The sequence below is a fragment of the Cydia fagiglandana genome, chromosome 14 (genome assembly GCF_963556715.1).
Source record: "Cydia fagiglandana chromosome 14, ilCydFagi1.1, whole genome shotgun sequence".
Taxonomy (NCBI): Eukaryota; Metazoa; Arthropoda; class Insecta; order Lepidoptera; family Tortricidae; genus Cydia; species Cydia fagiglandana.
Window position 1 is genome coordinate 2,421,050 of NC_085945.1, and position 23,335 is coordinate 2,444,384.

The window sequence follows — 23,335 nt, forward strand, 5'->3', positions numbered from 1 at the left end:
CCTCCGTCTGTGGTGATGTGAAGAGCATCAAGCATGCCAAACCGAGAAATCTACCAAAACCAAACCAATCTACTAAAAGTTTGCAAAGCTAACCGTTTCTACTACTGTTTTAACATTGTTCTATTGATAAATTACTTGGCTATCGGCTACCATAGTATTTGCGGATTCCTGAATTCGACGCCACTTTTATTCTACACGTCGTGAAAAATATTGCGGCGTCGATTTTGGCGTCCTTTGTGTGACGTAACACAAAAAAAAACACATACATTTTCTTCATTTTGTGTTACATTCTTTCATATTTTTGTGAATATTCCATTGTGTTACCTACACTTTTTTGCAATTCACTCGTTTACGGGTTTTACTAGTGCTGCACTCTGGCAACAGAACATTGTATTCTCTATCGCCATAATTTGTGACGTTTTCAACCAAAAGGTTAACATTGTCGGTTGTCGACGAGGCTGATTTCAAATTGAAGCTTTATGGAAATAGCGCCTTATTGACAACAGATAATAAGAACCCATTTGGTTGAAAATGATACATTTGTCCCTATTAACATAATTTAGCCATAATTTCATGAAAGCATTTTTCAGCTTTAGATGTGCATATGCAGTCATGCACATCTAAAGCTGTAAAATACAGACTTATAATTCGAAATGTAATAAGTGACTTAGGAACATATTCCGATTGATCAAACTTTAATTATTCTATGTGCGGCAATTAGCACTGTACGTAAATACATACCTATTTCGAAAATTTAACCGGCCATATGTAAGTACTTACTGCAACTACAAAACGTTGTGCGAATAGTTAAGGTGGTTCGCTTTCCATACAAAAAACAATTGCGTTATATTAAGTAATTACACACTATTAGGTACTTATGTAATTGTTTTTTTTGTATGGAAAGCGAACCACCTTAATTGCCAACGAGAGGCGATAAATTGAAACACGATCTATAGGTCAGGAAATGAATGCTCAAAAAACGTTGTAGAGGGAAATGCTAGGAACACAGTTTTTGACTCCGTAACTTTGTTTGGACTATAACTAGTCTACCCCCCAGCACCGGGGCTACAGCCGGGGACTTTTGATATGTTCACCTCCTAACTAGTCCAAACAAAGTTACGTAGTCAAAAATTGTGTTCCTAGCATTTCCCTCTATAACTTCTTATTGCTTGGCCTACTAAGGGAGTTCTACTTTTCGAACATGTATGTTTGGGACTGCTTCTAACTCGACCTAGCAGAGATACTATTTTCTTTCGCATGATTGCCAGAAAACTTCTAGCTTCGCAAAACATGCCAGATGCACTACATCTACGAGGTAAGCCCAACAGCATTCTGAATGCATTGTTATACTGCACTTTTAATGCATCGTAGGCTCGCTTCGTATAGTTAACCCACAGGCCACTCGAGTAAAAGGAATGGCAATATGCTCTAAAGAGCGTTGTACCTTGACATTACTGATATTATTAACATAAAAGGTTTACATTTGCTCCATGTGAAGCTGTTGGAGGAAAGAAAATAATAAAACTCATGAACTTTCCTTTTCAATATTTTACTGACAGGTGAATAGGTTCTAAAAATGTAGTGCAATTTCCTTTACCTTCGTATTTTCACGGATACGTCCGAACGTCTCATATATGCTACTTGTATTTCAGTCAATACAAACAGTACTGAGGCGAGGTTGACTAAAGTAGCTTTTATACCTAACTATTCGTATCTTCCCCTGCAATTGGCGACTCACACGAAGACGTCAGTCGCCCGAGGCGCGCGACGCACGTCCGGCGCCGGCGACTCAGCAGAGACTCATTCTGGCTGCTTGTATCAGCTCCTGAAATTTGAGAATAATTATACACCGTGAAATTTTAGTGGTTGTTTTCCCGCGACAGGGCGATTTGCTATCGGTAGTACTTTCGGATTACGATAGACAAACTTATAAATAAACTGTTTTCAAAAAAAAAATTACAAAAAAATTACCTAAACTCGAACAAGCGAAAAACCATAGTAACACACTAAAACTGCAAGTCGACGACAGTTCCCGATATTGTAAACAGATAAACAAATAAACAAGCACATGTTTCTTTTTTAAACTGTGTAACAGGCTAGAGTGCTTTACTGTTTGACAACTGAAATTAAAATTTACTTAGACTGTTCCTTCACGATTAACAGTTGAAATAAAACCTTTTTATTAGTTTGATGATTGCCATTACTTTGTGTCAACTTTGGTAAATCAAATAATTACATCCTCTTCGCTTATTAAACTATGTGATAACAGATCCTGTCAATGTCATCACTGCTATTTCTAGTAAAATGGATCGACATTACGAATATTCTAATTTAGAGTACGTCGCGATGGTGCAGCTGTACGCTAGGGCTAACTACGACTCCCACGCCGCCCGGCGACTTTACGCGGAACCGGACGATTTACAGTCGCTGCGTCTTCGGGGGATTTTAAACCCCCAAGTTCCACACGGACGAACAAATTGTCGCCGCAACACAGCGGCTGCTTATTAACCACGGGCAGTTTCAAACGCCAGCACATGCACAGGGCAGAGGTGATTGTGTATTGAACGTGGCGGATTGCAGTTCGAACAATTATTGCGGTATCGGGAAGTTTAAGTGTTTGTTTAAGTTTTTGATCATTAAAAACTTGATCTTAACTTGTTATGTTTACTTTTAAGGATCTGCAAACTAACTGCACGTAAAATGTGTGAAAGAAAAATAAATGGAACTACTTTTTAGGTTATTATATTTCATTCACTCAAAATAATTAGGTAGGTACTACTGCAGTGCTACTACTGGTGTTAGGTCACTTTCGAGTTTCGTTCGACACATTTATAAATCTGGCATTTCTTAACATTATTTAAAAAAAAGATTACACATCGACTGTATATCGATAGCTGAATCATTTCGTTGCGGGAAAACAACCACTAAAATTTCACGGTGTATTTAGAATATTTGTTTAAAATGATTTTATCAGTGCAACATGAACTTTAATTCACTTTCATAACTTTCCTGGCTTATTTTATATAGGCCCTACATACAAAGATGTCGCTAGAAATAGGTACGTAACTTTTCTGAAAACCTAAATGTTTAATGTTTTAAAATTATGCCTGCTTATATGACCTTGTATTATCGTAGTTTATATAAACTGATATGTCGTTTTTACAAACACTCCCTCAGTGGACTTGTTGTACAAAGTAGCAACAAAGGTCTTTCAAATTCTGAAAGTGTCATTACGGGATTGTCCATATGAGTATGACACCAACGAAACGGCCAAGCCGTACTGTTTGACCAAGATGTTGGCTTTATACTGTTAGAGCTTATAAAGTTAGGAATGACAGAGTAAAAGTCTTGGTACCTACTACGGGATCTGATAACTTTTTTAGTGTAAAAGCTTTATGCAACTAGTCTTGGCAACACTTTACATTAAATGTTTTCGTGGGTTGTTCTAACCTCAAAAGTAGTAAGGTTGTCTGGAAGAGATCGCTTTTTAGCGATAAGACCGCCTGTTGTTTAATCTCTTCTTCCTGTATTATTTGTATTGTTTTCTGTAATGAGGTGTGCAATAAAGAGTATTTGAATTGTATTGTAGTATACTGTAATTGAGGTAATCTGAAAAAAAAAACCGGACAAGTGCGAGTCGGGCTCGCGTTCCAAGGGTTCCGTATATTACACAATTTTTAATAATCAGTGCCGGATTAAGATATTTTGATGCTTTAAGCATTTCTAGACCATGGTGCCCCCTCTCCCTAGGGTCATCAAGATTACATTGATTTTTTTTGGTAAATTGAGAGAAGTTCAATGCCGCATTACAGCTGAGAATGGAAATCAGTCACATCATTTTATCACGAAAATTGACAGTGCCGTTGCAGTAATGTTGCAACAGAGTACCTAATACTGCTGCAGTCGCCACCCGAATGTCACCTTTATCATATCTAAGAAAGTGATTGAAACGCGAGCGAAGCGAGCGCGAAAATTTTTCGATATAAAAACGCAATATGATAGACAGTTGTACATTTTTACTTTTAGCATGGAAATCAGTCACATCATTTTATCACGGAAGTTTTAATCATTTTTTATCATTTTATTTGCGATAAAAAAGGTTATATACAAGTTGTTTCTGTAAAATTATACATTTTTAGGTCCCATCTTTCTTAACTGACTATGCAGCATGCAAATTTTAGTGTAATATATGCCTAACTTAACCTACTTAAACTAGTTTAATACAAATTAATTATCAACAACAATAGAAATAAAAATACACTGTCAATTATGAAATAATAATATATCATGTATCTATCTCAAACAAAACCACTTCAATTAACATAATTTAAAAACTAGATTGTTGATTTACAAGGTATTCATTAATAGAATAAAATGTCGAAGACAGCAGCCATTGAAAAAGTGCTCTTTTAAATTTACTATTGGGCAATTCTCTTATGTTGTTGGGTAACTTATTAAATATATTGACACACATAGCATAACAATTTTTCTTAAAAGTGGCAGTTCTTTGCATTTTATTTATGACCAGCCTGTTAGTGTTCCTAGTATTTCTTAGGAATACTTCGTTGGCTGTTTTAAACAGGTCTATATTTAACTTAACTAAGTTGACAGTACTTTGCAACAGAGTAATGTTGCTGCAGTCGTCACCCGAATGTCACCTTTGTCATACCTTAGAAAGTTATTGAAAAGGCGAGCGAAGCGAGCGCGAAAATGTTTCGATATAAAAAACGCAATTTTACTTTTAGGCCGAACCAGGCCCGAATGCTGGCATTTTGGTGCTCCCCCCTGAACGTGGTGCCCTAAGCACGTGCTTGTTTTGCTTATTGGTTAATCCGGCACTGTTAACAATGTATTTTTTATGTGAAACGTGAGTGAAATCTAACACTTTAAACTCTCGCGTTTTGTACATATATTTAATTACACAAACGGGTCTACCGCGTTTGGACGCGCGTTTGGTTGGCGTTTGTGGGTTTGTTGGGACGTCAGTCTTTCCGTGACCACAGCTAGTGCAACTCAGCTGAAACGTCGGAATTAAAGGTAAAAACAATGAAATTATATCGCGGTAGACCCGTTTGTGTAATTAAATATGTGATTGAAATCTCTTTAAAAAATCCGTAGGGGTCGGATCTAAAACTGTAATTAAGTCCGACTCACGCTTGACTGTACATTTATAATAGGTTTTCCTGTCATCTATAGGTATAGACCTATTTTATGTATTTTTTTCAAAATTTTAGACTTAGTAGTTTCGGAGATAAAGGGGGGGGGGAATGGTCATTTTTTGCCTATTTTCTTGAATAACTTCTAAACTGTTTATTCGAAAATTATAAAAAAAATATATTTGAGATCCTTACAATAAGCTCTTTAATTTGATATGTAACATGATATAATTTGAAATTTTTTTTTTATAATTTTTTCATTTACCCCCCAAAAGTGGCCCCCATGTTTAAAATTAATTTGTTTACGTTACATGTCCATATTTGGGTCACAAACTTACATATGTGTACCAAATTTCAACTTGATTGGTCCAGTAGTTCCGGAGAAAATCGGCTGTGACAGACGGACAGACAGACAGAGAGACAGACTGACAGACAGACGCACGAGTGATCCTATAAGGGTTCCGTTTTTTCCTTTTGAGGTACGGAACCCTAAAAAGGACTATAATTATTAAAATCATTTAAATTAATTAAGGTAAATGTGTGGAAGACTGTCAGGTAAGACGACAAGCTCTTTCAATCCTTCAACTCTTGCACTTGTGCATTCTCTACTTACAGAAGTTTTGTAGAGCAGAATAAGCGAATCCATGTAGATGTAGTGTAGGGACGCTCGGCAGGAAGCAGGTGGGCTGTCGATCACGTGTTGCGTTCATTCAGCCCAATTCCCTAGAGTTGGAGCTGCAGCTAGGTTACTGTCCCGGCGGCATTAAGTGCCACACCATTCTCCTCGAATCTTCTTGTTTTCCTGCAGAACAGAAGAACATCTTTAAGTTCGTTTTCTTTCAGTGTGTCTTTACCGAATGTATTATATCGCGGTGCCGCATACATGAATTACATGATAAGTTCGCCTTTGTACTAATGATGTGTGTTCTTTCATGTTTTATGTTTCTTTTTGTACAAGGACTATACCAAACAAATTTAAGAATATCCACAGATGGCTCAAAAACAAATGAAGGGACCGGATGTGGTGTCTTCTCGGAGGACCTGAACATATACATCTCAAAACCCCTGGGTTACACTAAGCTGAATGTGTAGGAATAATGGAAGCTTGCAAAGCGATAAAAAGACGAGAAGTAAAACAAGAAAATATACTAATACTGTCAGACAGTAAATCAGTACTGCACGCACTAGGTAGCTACAAACTTACATCGGAACTCATACTTGAATGACATCGAGGCCTCACTGAAGTGAGCAAAGAAGGCAACAAAGTAACAGTATAATGGATAAAGGGGCATAGTGGATCAAGAGGAAACGATGCAGCGGATGAACTGGCCAGGAAAGGTTCAGAAACCAGCTTCACAATAAGTTGTTGTTGTTGTTGTTGTCCTAAGGCACCCCAGAGGTGCAAAGGGCCTTCACAAGCTCGCGCCACGCCTTCCTATCTTCAGCGACCACTCTGGCCTCGCTCCAGCTCAACCCGACCGCTCGTAGTTCATTTGTGACGGACTGCTGCCAAGAGTGTCACAATAAGTACTGGACTAAAATGAACACCTGTAGGCAGACCAAAGAACAAAACTACAAGCTTACACCAAAATATTACTAAAAACACCCAGACACGTTTTACGATTACAGTGAGTTTTTTAATATTCCATTAGTAATTTAATAATTAATACAGGCGTGACATTTGTATAGTACCGATATAAATTACATTCTCATTGTTAATAATAATTTCGATATATTGCAAATTTTAACGATTAATTTTATTTATATAATTTGGATTATGTTTACAGGTATATGCACATAGAATACTAGACCAATACTAGTACTTATATGGAAAAAAAGACATGTAACAAATTGTTATCAATAAATTTTTCATTTCATTTCATTTCATTCATTTCATTTCATTTCACACCAACTACGCAAAATAGTAGGATTAATCACAGGTCATAACAGACTAATCCAGCGGTCGGCAACCTTTTAGCAGCCAAGGACCAAATAGTAGTTACCGAAGTTGATGCGGGCCGCACTTTGTTAATATTTATGACTTTATCAGACATTGTTGTTTGTCAATATTACATACAAAATAGCCTAGGAGGCACGCGGGGTGCAAGTGAGAGGTTCGCGGGCCGCTTGTTGCCGACCGCTGCACTAATCAAACACCTACATAATATGGGTAAAACAGACAGCCCCACGTGCAGAGTGTGCATGGAAGAAGAAGAAACAGTAAAGCATATTCTCCTACACTGTAGGTAGAAGTATACAGGAACCAATACCTAGGGACTCCGTGCACATTGAAGGAGGCAGTTAGCGACCTGAAGACACTGCTAGGTGTCATGGAGGAGCTGGGGCCACCCCATAAACACAATTGTTTTTGCTCTTAAGTAGTAGTTTTTGATGGTGTTTGACCCATTGATCAGTGACCCAGTCTCAGTTTTTCTGATAAACAGCTGTCTTAATGGACTCACCAATATGTTTTGCAGAAACCTCCACCTTGTAGCATACACCTTGTTTTCTCAGTCAATCTCAATATAAATAAATATATTGGGACATTTTTACACAAATTGACCAAGTCCCACGGTAAGCTCAAGAAGGCTTGTGTTGTGGGCACCCAGACAACAATATAATTACTCAATATACAAATATCTGTCTCATCAAACAAATAAATTCCCTAACCAGGATTTGAACCCAGAACCATCAGCTTCACCGGCAGGGTCACTAGGCTAGGCACCCACTAGGCCAGACTGGTTGTCAAATATAACCAAGATATTCTTTTGAACAAACTGCCATGTCACTGCTGGTTTCAATCTGTGCCCTTCATAATCTACATACTTACTGCTGTCTGTCTCTCATGCAGTCTAAAAAAATTAAGTGTGGGGTACAAACTTTGTGTCGGTCGAAAGTCGAAACCCTCTTGCCTTATCTCCTGATCCACCTTTCAATACTGGTCATCACTCAAGTAATTTTCCAAATTTCTGGGAATACTTCTAGCTCGAGACAGAGGTTAAATATGTGCCATAGCGGCTCCGCCAGCACCATGCTGTACAGTCCATACGCACGAGGGAATACCATGCGGACACGAAGATTTTTTTAGCTTAAGTTGTTGAATTGCGGCACTTACCTCCAACTTCGGCTTCTCCATTAATTAATATTTTTTCAGTACCTCGTACCTCTACTGAGTCTACTGTTTCTTTTATTAGAATTCATTTTATTGTATTTGTAAACCAACAACTGTCAATACAATACTGTCAATGTCACTGAAAGATGGCACTAGAAAAAACCGATTATTTTTAAATTGTCAAGAGCTAATGTCAGAACGTCCCTACTAATTTTGACAGCTCCCTTAAAAAAAAGAATCTCTCTGGTTTTTGGCTTCCTATTATTGGGTCGTACATTATTGGGTCGGGCTTTCTCGACCTGTACCAATAATGCGCAGCCCAATAATTGAAAGCCAAGGGACTCAAATTATTGGACGCGAATTATGGGGTCGTACATTATTGCCCTGTGAAAAGAGTGGCTTCGTATTATCGCCCCGGACCAATATTGCGCGGCCCGAGAATGCTCAACCCAGGAATGTACAGCCCAATAATACGCGTCCACCATGGACGCCTATTATTGGGCTGTACATTCTTGGGTTGAGCATTATTTGGTCGTACATTAGTGGCTCCCTTTGTGACGACGGCTCGACGATTAGTCTGTGCGAGGAGTCGCTGGCCAACGCCGTGGGTGCCGTGGGTGACGAAGCGCCACTGCACATCAACGGGATTGGTCCGATGTCAACAGTAGAACCCAGCCGACGCGTGACGGTGCAAATACGCGGGCTGACCGAAGGACATACACATCTCGTGAGACTTAGAACGGTAAAAGACCTAGGTATAAACTCTCAACAAGTGCCAAGAACTTTGATCGACCGATACAAGCACCTGAGGGGCCTACAAGAGGCCACATATGCTACCGCGACGCCTCGAGTGCTCATCGGATCGGACAATTGGCACATGATAATTCCACTTGAAGCACGGACCGGAACGAAGGATGAACCTGCTGCAGTTAAGATAGATCTTGGCTGGTTAATATATGGACGCGCGCCGCAGACCCCGCGGCGAGCTGAACGAGTGTTACACCTCTCACAAGCGAACGAACGAGACGGGGAGTTGAACAAACAATTACAGCGATATTTTGAAATCGACTCGCTGGGGATAAAGCTGATCGATAAGGTGCGCCCGCAGGACGAACGAGCGCAAAGGTTGTTCAACGAGACTGTAAAGCAAGTGAGTACATCACAAGGCCCAAGATACGAAGTAGGGCAACTATGGCGTGATGATGACCCTAGACTACCGCCTAGCTACAACATGGCCCTGACAAGACTACGCGGAATAGAACGGAAGATGGATAGGGATCCGAACTTCGCTGCGAAATATACTGCGCAAGTAGATAATTTACTGAACAAGGGGTACGCTGAGAGAGTAAGTGAACCAGGTCTAGATCCAAGATCATGCTATCTCCCTCACTTTTCTGTCCACAATCCGAACAAACCAAAGAAGATCCGTCTTGTATTTGATGCCGCAGCAGTAAATCAGGGACAAAGCCTGAACAACTTCATTCTTGAAGGACCAGATATGTTACAATCACTTTTGGGTATAATTTTACGCTTCAGGGAAGGCGCGTTTGCTGTGACTGCAGACGTAGAAGAAATGTTCCTGAGAATCCAGATCCGTGAAGAGGACAGAAACTCACAGATGTTCCTGTGGCGAGCGGCGCGCCGAAGCGGCGTCCCTGATGTGTACCGAATGAAGTCAATGGTATTTGGTATCGCGAGCTCACCGTTCCTCGCACATTCGGTAAGAAATTATAATGCTTACTCTCACGAGAACCGCTACCCGAGGGCCCTAGAAGACATAGTTAGAAACCACTACATGGACGACTATGTTTCAAGCTATGAAAACGAAGCAGATGCTATCGCGTGCGTCGAAGAGGTCTCCGCTTGCCACCAGCAGGCTGGATTTCATCTCCGTGGGTGGTCTAGTAACTCGACACTTCTTATAGAACGGATCCCAGAGGAACTACGAGCCGACACACCCGCGCCGATTGGCGATAAGGAACAAAAGGTATTGGGTTTAACCTGGGATGCAAGAACAGACCATCTAGGCTTCAACATTACCATGATCCGAGTCCCTAGCGATGTTAAGGAACTTAAAAGGGCTCCGACGAAAAGAGAGGCTCTCAGCGCAGTTATGAGTATTTATGATCCGTTGGGAATAATCTCGTATTTCTCAATTACAGCAAAGATCCAGCTACAGCGACTCTGGGGCCTAAGTTTGGATTGGAACGCTCCGCTGCCACCAGACGAGTGCGAGGAATTCCAGACATGGCTACGAGCGCTGGATCACGTCGGTGGACTGCGCATTCCCCGCCACTACGGACCTATGGAAATGGTGAGACGAACCCTCCATATTTTTGTTGACGCATCCTCACAAGCATACGCAGCGGTCGCTTACTGGCGTATCGAAAGACGAGGGGAGGTCTATGTCAGCCTGATCGCGGCAAAGGCTAAAGTGGGACCAACGCGCTCTATTTCGATACCACGAGCGGAGCTACAGTCGGCCTTGATCGGAGCTCGACTGAAGAAGACTATTCTAGAACAACACAGGTACGAGGTAGCGGAAGTCGTCATGTGGTCTGACAGCCGAACGACACTCCACTGGGTAAGAGAAAACGCACGCCGCTACAGCGCCTATGTCTCGCACCGCCTAGGCGAGATAGCCGAACTCACGGAACCAGAACAGTGGCGATGGGTGCCGACACGCCAGAACGTCGCAGATGACGCCACTCGAGCGGACAGCACACGTGAGTTTAACATAACACACAGATGGTTCCAAGGACCCGCCTTTTTACGGCTACCAGCTACAGAATGGCCACAAGAACCGTCGAACCAGCCAGAACCAGAGCCAGAAGTACTGGAAGTCAAACAGTGCTTAGCGAGTCGCGAGGTTGCCTCGCCACCGCTGCCCGATGTGAGCCGATTTTCAAGCTACGACCGGTTACTTGGAACAACTGCACGAATGTTGCAATTTATTGACATTCTAAAATCTAAAACTAAGATGAACTTACAAACCGAACATATTCTGGCCGCTGAACGTTTACTATTGCAGAGAGCGCAGAAAGAGGACTTCGCCGACGAACTTCGAAGCCTCCACCGCGGCGAGCCTCTGACCAAAGGCAGCCCGCTCTTCGAGCTGGACCCCGAGCTCGCACCTGACAACGTGCTCCGCATGCGGGGGCGCATCGACGCCGCGCCCGTGCCTATCAACAAGAGGCCCGCCATTCTACACGGACGTAACCGGTTGGCCAGACTTATTATATTTAGAATGCATAGAAGAGCGGCGTTGTAAACGATGTTAGACAAGAATATTGGATATTGCGCCTAAGACCGACTGTGCGTGCTATCGCAAGCGCTTGTCAACTCTGCCGAATTAGAAGAGCGACTCCGCGCGCCCCGCCTATGGGAGATTTGCCGCTGTCGCGCATAGAGCCATTTTGTAGACCTTTTACAAACACTGGTGTAGATCTATTCGGTCACATTACAGTTACCATCGGGAGGAGACACGAGAAGCGCTGGGTGGCGCTCTACACCTGCCTAACGACCCGGGCGGTGCACTTGGAGCTGGTGCATTCCCTCAGCACTGACTCCGCCATCATGTCACTTCGTCGCATGGCCGCGCGACGGGGCTGGCCTCGCACGATGTGGAGCGACAACGGAACCAATTTCCGTGGCGCTACAGCAGAGCTACGGGCTGCCTACGAAGAATGGCTGCCCGCACTGCAGCAATACGGCCTGCAGTATCGCCTGGACTGGCGGTTCATTCCCCCCGGTGCCCCGAACCAGGGCGGTGCCTGGGAGCGAATGGTCCGCTCTGTGAAGACTGCTCTCATGGCCACGCTACACTCGCGAGCGCCCAAGGAAGAGGTGCTTGCGACTCTACTGGCCGAGGCCGAGGCGTGCGTTAACGCTCGGCCTCTCACACATGTCTCGGTCGATCCACGCGATCCCGAGACACTGACACCGAACCACTTCCTGCTCAACGGCCCCACGGGGACCCCTCTCACTGGTCCCTGTGGCGAGGTCAACCGAAGAGCCTGGAAGGTCAGCCAGGCACTCGCCGACTCCTTCTGGCGTCGCTGGGTGCGCGAGATCCTACCCACCCTCGCCCCGCGACGATCCTCAGCGACGGGCGAGCGGCCACTAGCGGTCGGCGACCTAGTCATCGTCGTCGACCCCTCATTACCACGCAACGTGTGGCCTCGCGGCGTAGTTGAGCGAATCTACCCGGGCCCAGACGGCGGCGTTCGCAGCGCGGAGGTGCGGACCAAGGGCGGCGTCTTCAGAAGACCCACGACCAGGCTGGCTGTCTTGCCGGTCGATCGAGAGTCGACGTAGCAAGTCGACGAGGGGAGTGTGGGCGACAGCCGACCCGCGGACCACAACCGACCATATTTATCTCATAGATGATCCTAAGTTTTAAATCCGATACTTAAGTTGTAACAGCTAACAATAAAGATCTTGATCACCGTAGGTAGCCTAAGATCTAGGTAGACTATGTATTATGCCTAAGTTGTAATCATTAATTTATAATAAGTATTAGAACCTATCTCTATCCCAGCCATAATAAGAATGAGTCATAAATTTGCCTACATTCAATTTATATTTACGTGGTTGAGCCATGTCACGGCGTTCTGTAATTGGTCGAGAGTAGAGCGTAAGAGTGTGTGTGTAGATAGGTAAACAAATGGTATTTTCCCCAAAATAATTGGGGAAAAACTTTGGTACTCATACCTACTTCAGGCTTAGAACTGCGGCTAGAAGTACGTATGACAAACATTGTGGAAAATGGTAACGGTTATGATCTAGGTAAAATCTAGACACACACTTTTCTCCTCGAACCGTAGGACAAGAAAATGTGCATAACAAAAGTCATTCTGGCAAACTTTGGCTCATTGAATTTAGACCTTGTAGCTAGACCGTAATCATACACTAGTTTAAACTATTACCAGCATATAGAACGTAATTAGACCTATCTAAAAACATATAGTTATATAGCCGAACGATTTAGCTTAAAGTAGGAAACCTAGATTTATACCAAATTGAAAGACAAAAACGCTGGCAAATACGTCTAAACTTGTGCATTTTTACCAAAGAATATAAGCCAATCACGATCGAGAGCAGTGTTGCCAGGGCTCTGGAGTCATAAGTTACGTTTCGTTTCCCTAAAAGTCACGTTTTTGCTGCTTAAGTTACATTTTTATATTATTGTATTGTATGGGTAGGTAATCGATTTTGTTAGAAGAAATTCAGAAAATAATATATTTCACAAAAATTCTACTAATCTTATATGATTATTCTTTTTGATAGCACTAATTTAACACATTTATATCATTTAACACAAAAAATAATTAATTCTACCAGCAAACATAAGAAAACAACTCAAAATTTGCGTTTGATTACTTTGCCTCACATGTGGATAAAATGCAACTTTCTTATCAGTTTTTGAACAATCAAGAGAGCCTTTACCAGGGGCCCGTTTCTCAAAAGCCCGCTCCACACTCGTGCGCGAATCGCGGCGCGAAGCCGCGAACGCGAGTCTGGAGTCGATTTCGCATATCAGCGAACTAGACTCCACACTCGCGTTCGCGGCTTCGCCCGCGATTCACGCGCATAGTCTGGAGGGCGCTTGAAGCTTGTAACTTGTAATACAAGCGGATGTCACTTTTTGACAGCATATGTTAGAAAGGGACTTCCACTTATATTACAAGTTACAAGCTTTTGAGAAATGAGCCCCAGCTGGTGTGGGGAAAAAGAAATAGCCGACCGCAGTTTTTTTTTGCAATAACAGACAAAGAAAAATTGAATTGAACCTACGGTCGACGAATTGGATAAGTACAAACTAAAAGAAATTATTAAAAATGGTGGATGTAACGTCAAGGTAGAGTCTGTGCGGAAAGAGAAGAGTCGTGGGATTTGAGGGCGCGCCAGTGCTATTTTATGGTTTTTGCTATGCTGACAACACTGGTCACGTGATTATAGTACGACACTAAAGGTCATGATACTTGTATCCCTTTTGTTCCGGTTTTTTACCACGGCTTACTAAACGGAGCCTGTGGCCTATTTTATAAAGCTACAACTTACAATTTACAAGCGAAAGTCTCGCTCTATCACATATGGTTAGAAAGAGACTTCCGCTTGTAAATTGTAACTTGTAGCTTTATAAAATAGGCCACTGGTGGTGGTGTCGGCTCGTCAACTCAATCCTCTGATTTAGCGCAGGCACTAGTTTTCTTTTTAAAACACACTTTTGTTTTTATGTTTCAGATACTAAAAAGTGACAGTGCGATTGACAAAACTGCTAAAACTAGTTAAGAATCTGCCCAATACAACTGTAATTTTAGTACCAAACAAGATAGAGTCTCATTTATGTACTACCTAATCTGTGCAGTCCAACAGTTATCTTAATACAAAACAGGGTAGATCGGGTAGAAATTGGGCATTAGAACTGTAATTTTACTATCTGGGATATATTTCACCCATTGTAAACTTGACTTGTAATGTATGTGTACATTATTAATAATAAATATGAATATGAATAAAAATAGTGCATAAGTAGGTAGGCCTTATTGGGATATGTCCGGTTCTCTCATCTCACGATATTTTACTTCGCCGAAAAGTCTGCTAAATATGAAATACCTACTTATAATTTCGTAACTAACAGAACCTAGTAAACGAACTTACAAATAAAGAAATATTTTTATGAAAAGGTTTTATTCTTTGTAATCGACGTCTGAATTAAAATATTCAATGTCACTTATGTTTGAGCTAGCTTCAGAACAATCAGGGACTGATGTGAGGAACTGGATGTGCTTGAATCCGGCACGTAGATTACGAATTCTTGCATATCACTTAGCGGTCTTTTATTGGAGATACCGTAGGTATTTTTAAACAATCCTGAAAAAATAATTACATATAAATATGCATAAAATGGCAAGTATCAAGACTATTTGTCAGTTATTTTAAAGATCATGAATGACCTGCATATTTATGAAAATTAATATATTTTGAATGAATATACTTACCGATTATGTACTGGAGACAAGTTACTTAGGGGGCTTATTAAATAGGTAATTACTTGATATTAAATACAACATCAATACCCGCGAATAGAGGAAACACGTTCCGCGACTTTTTGTAAGTCGATAGTCGGTTTTTAGCCGTTTTCTTCCCGCTGACAAAACCGAACAATGTTAAATATAATTTTTCTTGTGGTTTTATGTACGGTTTCATCGTGTTTTGAAAATATTTTATACATAAAACTTGCGGTTTTTGTTAATAAAAATATACAATGACAGAAGTTTGTTTACTTTTTACAAGACAGGTGTCAAAGGTTTGATTGCCATATAAAATTTAAAATGTTAGTTCCCGTTTCTGCCACGACTCTTCTCTTTCCGCACAGACTCTATCAGTGCAAGTGTCAACTTGGGTGCGTTCACTCCGTTCCTAAATAATACGAATTGCAGAACTAAACTTGTCCAAAATTCGACTAGCTTAAAAAGTCACAAAAATTGCCTCAAGATCGTAAGTCACGCACGTGTCACACGAGAAGGCGAAAAGTCACGAAAAATGTGACTTTTGTGACCATCTGGCAACACTGATCGAGAGACCGAACGCGTTACTTGGTGCGACATAGTTCTAAGAATGTCGCGCGCCCGTAATTACCGTAAAGAGAGCCGCTCTTACTCGATCGACATTGGCTATAATTCAGTGCTCGAAATCATACAAATACGAGCGGACCCGGAAAATCTAGTTTAGTTACGATCCAGGACCCGAACGAGAAACACGCGAACCCAAGTGACCTGACCCTAGGCCCTAAGCTAGAACCTAGACCAGTTGTGATCCGTTTAAACTCATATTTAAGTGAACCTTTTTAATTGTGAACCTTGCAATAAGAACTTTTCATATCAGACACCTTTTATTTGAACTTTCTCTTACGATCCGAACCTGAGCGAGCTATCGTAGATGCTAACTGTAGGCGACCGTCACCTACACATGGACTAATGAGACTTTTTAATGTTTGGGTGCAAAATGGGTTGACTGTTAGTATATGTAGGTGTAGATAAACAAATCATCTTCCTCGCGATGTCCCGTTATTTTGCAACGGCTCATGGGAGCCTGGGGTCCGCTTGGCAACTAATCCCAATAATTGGCGTAGGCACTGGTTTTTACGAAAACAACTGCCATCTAACCTTCCAACCTAAACTAAACTAGGCCTTATTGGGATTAATCCGGTTTCCTCACGATGTTTCCTTCACTGGAAAGCGACTGGTAAAAGTGAAATGATATTTCGTACATAAGTTCCGAAAAATTCATTGGTACGAGCCGGGGTTTGAACCCGCGACCTCCAGATTGAAAGTCGCACTCTACGCCACTACGGCTACGCCATCAGCGCTCTACGTGTAGATAAACCACAGATATCTGAGACATACTGCCGTATTCGAACTTCAATATATTCACAAGAGACGACACGTACTAGATCCATTCTAGATACGTTATAGTTTAGATATCAACTAGTTCTCTTTTGCAGCGCAATTCGGGCAACCCATGTCACTTTTACGTTAGATAGAGTAAGATATCTATTAGATGTGAATTGGATCTCTAAGTCATATCCTGTGGAAATCGTTCAAGAGTATCTCCCCAGAATCGCGCAAATTTGACAGGTTAGATCTTAAACATATCGTTATCGTATCTTGGTGATGTCTAAAAGATATCTAATAGATGTCTCTTTCAAAATCCGAATCGGGCCCATAAACAAAACCTTAATTATTGATCTTATCACAAAACATTGTAACTCGTGATACACTATTTTACCACATCACAGCAGATCTTTCCCTATTCTGATTTGTAGGGTGACAAGGGGGCAGGAGATTAAGGGACTCTGTCCCACGACGAAAAACCGTTGGAAAGCCAGTTTGAATTTGGAATTTATCGAACAAGAATACGGTAAACAGTTGAATGAACTGTTCAGCGGCTGCTACGGCTTTTATGTATGAGAAAAAGAACAGCGGAAGTTTTTTGCGTTTCGTTTCGGAGTTGTTTATTTATTCTCGGTAATGTACCTACTAATTTGTCTTAATATAAAATCAGTGTTTTTTGATAACTTTTGTTTCCTTGAAATCAAGTATTATTCTATACTAGCTTCTGCCCGTGACTTCATCTTCGTGGCATGTTGATGAAGATGGATAAAAAGTGCCCTATGTCCTTTCTCAGGGCCCAAACTATCTCCATGATATATTTTGTCCAAATCGGTTCAGCAGTTTAAGCGTTTAGAGGTAACAGGCAGGCACACTTTCTCATTTATAATACCTACATATATTACTATGGATTATAATATTACTAGGTATGGTTTCTAATATACCTACTTTGCAGTATGTAACTTAAAAAAAAGCAATTACTCAAACCCGTTAGGTAATGTTAATGTGTGAGATCATACTAAGCATTAAGCAACTTTTCCTATGGGACCAACCCCAAAATAGCGAAAAAAAAATTGACTCTCCCTAGGTATTTTCTACATCAGAACGGCAAAATGTATGAAACATCCAATTTTTCCCACGTTTTGGGGTTAGTCCCATAGTAGATATAGCTTTCTGCAATAAGGGGCCAAATTCGACATGTACTTGTACAACTGTCAGATTTCGCATCCACGTCAAATAAACAGTTGATTTTATTGCATACTGAGTGTTGATTCCATCAACGGTGGATAATATCATTTGGTACAGACAAAACTCAACTCTAAACTAAGGGTGGTTCGGTTTGGTTTGCTTGTCACCCTAACTGTGGATTGTTAATGTCAAATTTTGACATTGTACGTATTCGAGAACTTATGATTTTTCCCACATCAACGGGAGATCAACACGATACGTCAAACGTCGCTTGTCGAATAGGGGGTCCAGAAGATAATATGCCTCTTTGTCAAAGCATTTTGAAATATATCATCGAGCACCTTGGATTCGATATATCTGTTGACAAATTGACATAGTACTCAATTTTAGTTGTTAACGTGGTATAGTATGGTTCACTGAGCATTAGTTTGTCTAGAAACTAGTAATTAATATAGTTTGCTTTTGACTGTTTCGGGTTTCTATTGGCCAAGCAAAACATGTAGGTACAGGTATCAATTAGAATACATTTTCTGTATTCGAGTACATAGATTGAAATCACATTTACGAACATCAAGGATAAATCTGAATAAATATCAGTGTGTCTAAATATACAGGTTATAATATGTAATATCGGAGTCGGACTCGCCTACCGAGGGTTCCGTCTTTTTAGGGTTCCGTACCCAAAGGGTAAAACGGGACCCTATTACTAAGACTTCGCTGTCCGTCCGTCCGTCCGTCTGTCACCAGGCTGTATCTCACGAACCGTGATAGCTAGACAGTTGAAATTTTCACAGATGATGTATTTCTGTTGCCGCTATAACAACAAATACTAAAAACAGAATAAAATAAAGATTTAAATGGGGCTCCCATACAACAAACGTGATTTTTGACCAAAGTTAAGCAACGTCGGGAGTGGTCAGTACTTGGATGGGTGACCGTTTTTTTTTTGTTTTTTTTTGCATTATGGTACGGAACCCTTCGTGCGCGAGTCCGACTCGCACTTGCCCGGTTTTTATTATTATTTAGTATTTGTTGTTAAAAATAGCGGCAACAGAATTACATCATCTGTGAAAATTTCTACCATATTTTTTTTAAATTTTCATATTAAGAGGTTAGAGGTTCAATCATTTACAGTCTCTATTTTTGTTATGACTGTCTAGCTATCACGCCTAGCCTAACCTAGCGTAGCTAGCCTGGTGACAGACAGACAGGCGGACAATAGAGTCTGAGTAATAGGGTCCCGTTTTACCCTTTGGGACGGAACCCTAAAAATTACAATATTATCATGATCGTATTTTCTTTATATCAGCAATGTTAAAGGTGAAATATACCGAATGTTGAAGCAACATGTTTGTAAAGATAAAAAAAAAACAAGTGTATAAAAAATGCTATAAAATTTCCCTTCGTCGATATCGTTTGATGCCCCTCATTTAATTCTTCGCATAATAAATTACATTCAGCGGTACGGCACGCAACCAAGATAACCATTTTTAGACTCCGTTTTATAAATCAGTTACAAAAACCACAAACAAAGCAACACAGCTCTTGTACCGCTTAATTTGTACTGTCCAAAAATTGTACACAACCTTTGACCCTCTTTTGTATTTTTTTTTCTTAACCAGAATCATTGATACTTTGGAGGTTTGAACTCACGACGTTCCGTGATTTTTGCCAAATTAAGGGGTACAGGCACCATCATACCTATATCGGAACATGCACTTTAACGTCTTGATAATAGAGGCTTTGTTTAGATACTTGTGAACATCTTGGCCGCTCCAATATATAAGATTATCTGAGCTTGGTCTAACTCTATCAAATTAATATGGCAGAGTCAATGTTTGACCACCAGTTTTTATATAGGTACTTATACGTATTATAGGTACCTACTTTATGTATTATACTTAATTTAACCTCCACTATTCTTTAACAATGTTATAATACTTATAATTTATCGAATAAGGTGCACGGTCCAGATAGCAAAAAAGATGTGTTGTGTGTTAATTCTGTGTGACTCTAGTTAATAATGTAAAACATGAAAGATATTTCGATTAGTTTAAATTACCCCGCAGTCAAAATTTACCCCCCTACACGTTAGGTAAATGATCTGTAAGTATACCTAACGCACTTCAGGGGTGCGAACATAGTTGATTTTGTTAGCAACGGTTTATATTGATGGGTCTGTGTGGCGGAAAAAGGGGAGGTTTTGCCCAGATTATGACTACACCTTATAAAACAGAGTCCCCCGCTGCGTCTGTCTCTTTGTGTGTTGTATGTTCGCGATAAACTCAAAAACTACTGAACGGATTTTCATGCGGTTTTCACCTATCAATAGAGTGATTTTTGAAGGTTTAGTTGTATAATTTGTTAATCCGTGCGAAGCCGGGACGAGTCGCTAGTTCCATTATAAAACAACCCACCGTATCTTCACGATTTTCAAGTTTTGCTTATTTTACGTTTTGATACATTCAAGCCGGCCGCTAGGCCGCTATGGAGTCTCAAAGTCCTTACGTTTTCGTATTTTGTTGCCTGTTTCTTTCGGATTTATGAAATGTTCATATACGTAATGTCTTCCCTTTTTGCGCATTTCATCTTTAAGCGGAAGCGTCAGTCTAGATCTGTGATCAGACTGATCAGGGGGACTAGCCAAGCTGCCAATCACTTGCGCCGTAGTGAACAAAACGCTAATGTCTCTCTGTCGCACTTATATGGAAGAGTCATGACTCTTCCATATAAGTGCGTTTGTACGCTACAGTGCAAACGTTTGGCATCTTGGCTATGGCTAGGCCCAAAGTTGATTATGCGTGGTACTCTGACCCCTAAATAATGTTGTAAAAATATTGACCTTAGTGTGTCCTATCACACTTGTTTTCTTAGGGTCATACTTCTAGATGTTTTTATTGGCATATTTTATCGGAACGGCCTCATTTTATATCAGTAATACTCGACTCGTACAATAACAGTTAATTGGTTATTGTTATGTCTAGTATGTATTTGAATTTGATTGAATTAAGATGGTCTTTTTTTTTCGGCATAAAATCCATATGGTGTTCTTATTATTATTGATCGAACGTTAGCGAAAGGTCTCCGATTCAACTTGGGCAGAAATGTTTTCTTATGTACGGATGTTCTCCTCTACAGGTGTTAATTCTTTCGTTAAATTGTTTGAGCAGGTTCAATAATCAAATAGATTTTTCTTTTCGATTCGGTTTTTGGATTTTTAAAAATGACGGAGCCACACATTTATTCACTTTTAAACTATATCTAGAGCTAACAGGGTCGCCAGGAAGTAAACATTTATTACGGTTTTACCAGAACATGTCACTGAAAATCTATCAGGGGTCTATTGCATAATAAAATACATACAAGCTAATACTATGGGCCCGATACGGACTTTGAAATAGACATCTATTAGATATCTTTCAGACATCACCAAGATACGATACGATAACGATATGTTTAAGTTCTAACTTGTCAAATTTGACATTTGCGCGATTCTGGGGATACTCTTGAACGATTTCCACAGGATATGACTTAGAGATCTAATTCACATCTAATAGATATCTTACTCTATCTAACGTAAAATTTACATTGGTTGGCCGAATTGCGCTGCAAAAGAGAACTAGTTGATATCTAAACTATAACGTATCTAGAATGGATCTAGTACGTGTCATCTCTTGTGAGTATCTTAAAGTTCGAATACGGCAGAATTAGTGATTTTACATACAAAATATATTAACATACGTACCTACATACAAAAATATTAACTAGAGCTGTTAAATCACTAATACTATTAGCTTGTATATACGAGTATATGCCCGACGACTTAATATTTTTTATATGACAGTTGAATTACGGCACATAACCTAAAAATAACACTACTACGTCGTCTTCACAACGGCAGTTTCAGGGGCCCATCTAGTCAGCGACAAGTCACCGCCTGCCTCGATAACGTGTGTTAGCATTGTTATGGCAAGTGTCCGGACTTCTTTACAATAGCCCAGTCTCATTGTCCACCCAAACTTCAATCCATAGACCGGTATACTATTCACTTTTTCTACAATAGTCGCAATGCCTGTCGCGACCGGTTCATGGGTGTTTATTGTTGCGCCTGTGAACGGGTTCCAGCAGGCGTTCTACATGACATCAAAGCTCTAATCGGCCTCTACGTGTTGGATCTATATCTTCACGCTGAGGTGTGCATATACTATACGTGTATGTAACTAGATGTAGAGAGAACATGTAAGTTAGTTTAGACAGTCTGATTATAACCATCGAACTGGACTCACGTCTTTTATTCCAACTGTCCACCATACCTCAACGCCTTAGAAATTACCGGGCTTAAAAACCCTACAGTTTAAAACACTACTTACTTTGTAGCAATCCTCACTGACACTGTAAACTCTAATGTGATCCAAAGTCGTATTTAAAATCACATAAGCATAATTTAATGGTAAAAAGTTAACATGAATATCATTGTACACTTCCATATTTGGTTGGCCAATCCATGACGCCATGTTTTCGTATCAAAAATACACTCGTACTAGCAGAAACGAAACGCGTGAAGCCACGCTAAGTTCAAGGACTTGTATCGTTTAATTGATTTTGCACTTTGTCATATGGGGCTTAGAGTCGTTTTTTATTTGTATTTTATTTTAGTGGACAGTTTGTATGGACTGTCCACTGTGATGTTCGGTTTGATACTGAATGTATTTGGAGCAATGTTGTTCGGATTGAATGAACCTGACCTGATAAGGAATGATAATGTAGTCGTATTTGTTTGTAACAATAGGTATATTAAGTGTATGTAAATATATCGCATGTTACGAACTCGCTGAGATTCGGTAGAGTAGGTAGGTACCTAAGTAGTATTTTTAGATGAATTTAAAATTTACCAGTAGCTACCTAACTACTGTAGGTAGAGATTTTTGAACCTGTTATATTAATATTCTACTCTATTATAGCAAAGTGCCAAGGAAAGTCAGGAATCCAGAAATCCACTACAAATGCTTTTTTGATTTATTAATTTTATCATGGACTTTAAAACATGGTATAGGTACCTACTCAAAAGATTCAAATAGGTATATAACTACCTACTTATTTTAATTCATAAAGTGGAGCTGCATGTACCTATTTGTATCAATCAAAATTAATTACTTAACAAACTGACCCGCGTTATTTACTGAGTGTAGATAATTAGATCTGCACTATACCTTATCACGCACACACACACGCAGAGAAGATGGCCGATGGGGTCGAAAAGTGCTCGAGTGGAGACCACAGACTAGTAAGTGCAGCGTAGGACGTCCACCCACAAGGTGGACGGACAGACGACCTTGTTAAGGTCGCCGGAAGACGCTGGATGCGGGTCGCTTCCAACCGGCACGTATGGAGGTCCAAAGGGGAGGCCTATGTTCAGCAGTGGACGTCTTTAGCATTAGAAAGAACTTCACAGAAGTAAGCTTGTGGTTTCAAACCCCACACTT

At 40.6% G+C, this 23,335-nt stretch overlaps 2 protein-coding genes and 1 long non-coding RNA gene across 3 annotated transcripts in view; 1 reads left to right on the forward strand and 2 right to left on the reverse strand.

The window, feature by feature from the left end:
* Positions 1-22,536, reverse strand: part of LOC134670647 (heparan-alpha-glucosaminide N-acetyltransferase-like) — a 66,094-nt gene extending 43,558 nt beyond the window's left edge. The window contains exon 1 of the mRNA XM_063528457.1: positions 22,223-22,536. Within this exon, the coding sequence (XP_063384527.1) occupies positions 22,223-22,366 (144 nt within the window). The 5' untranslated portion in view covers positions 22,367-22,536. The remainder of the gene's footprint in view (positions 1-22,222) is intronic.
* Positions 1,277-8,743, reverse strand: LOC134670689 (uncharacterized). Its single transcript, XR_010099106.1, has 3 exons — positions 8,272-8,743; positions 5,770-5,958; positions 1,277-1,825 (listed from the first exon to the last, which is right to left on the reverse strand). It is a non-coding gene; the product is annotated as an uncharacterized LOC134670689 (long non-coding RNA).
* LOC134670592 (uncharacterized) lies at positions 8,825-12,644 on the forward strand. The gene is made up of 2 exons (XM_063528393.1): positions 8,825-11,490; positions 11,735-12,644. The coding sequence occupies exons 1-2, from the start codon at positions 8,924-8,926 to the stop codon at positions 11,832-11,834; spliced, it is 2,667 nt and encodes an 888-aa protein (XP_063384463.1). The 5' UTR covers positions 8,825-8,923; the 3' UTR covers positions 11,835-12,644.
* Positions 22,537-23,335: the final 799 nt, after the last annotated feature.

Coding starts and splice junctions, on each gene's coding strand:
- LOC134670592 (XM_063528393.1), top strand. CDS start 8,924: ATGTCAACAGTAGAACCCAGCCGACGCGTGACGGTGCAAATACGCGGG. Junction 11,491..11,734: donor ATTCTACACGGACGTAACCG/GTTGGCCAGACT, acceptor GTCACATTACAG/TTACCATCGGGAGGAGACAC.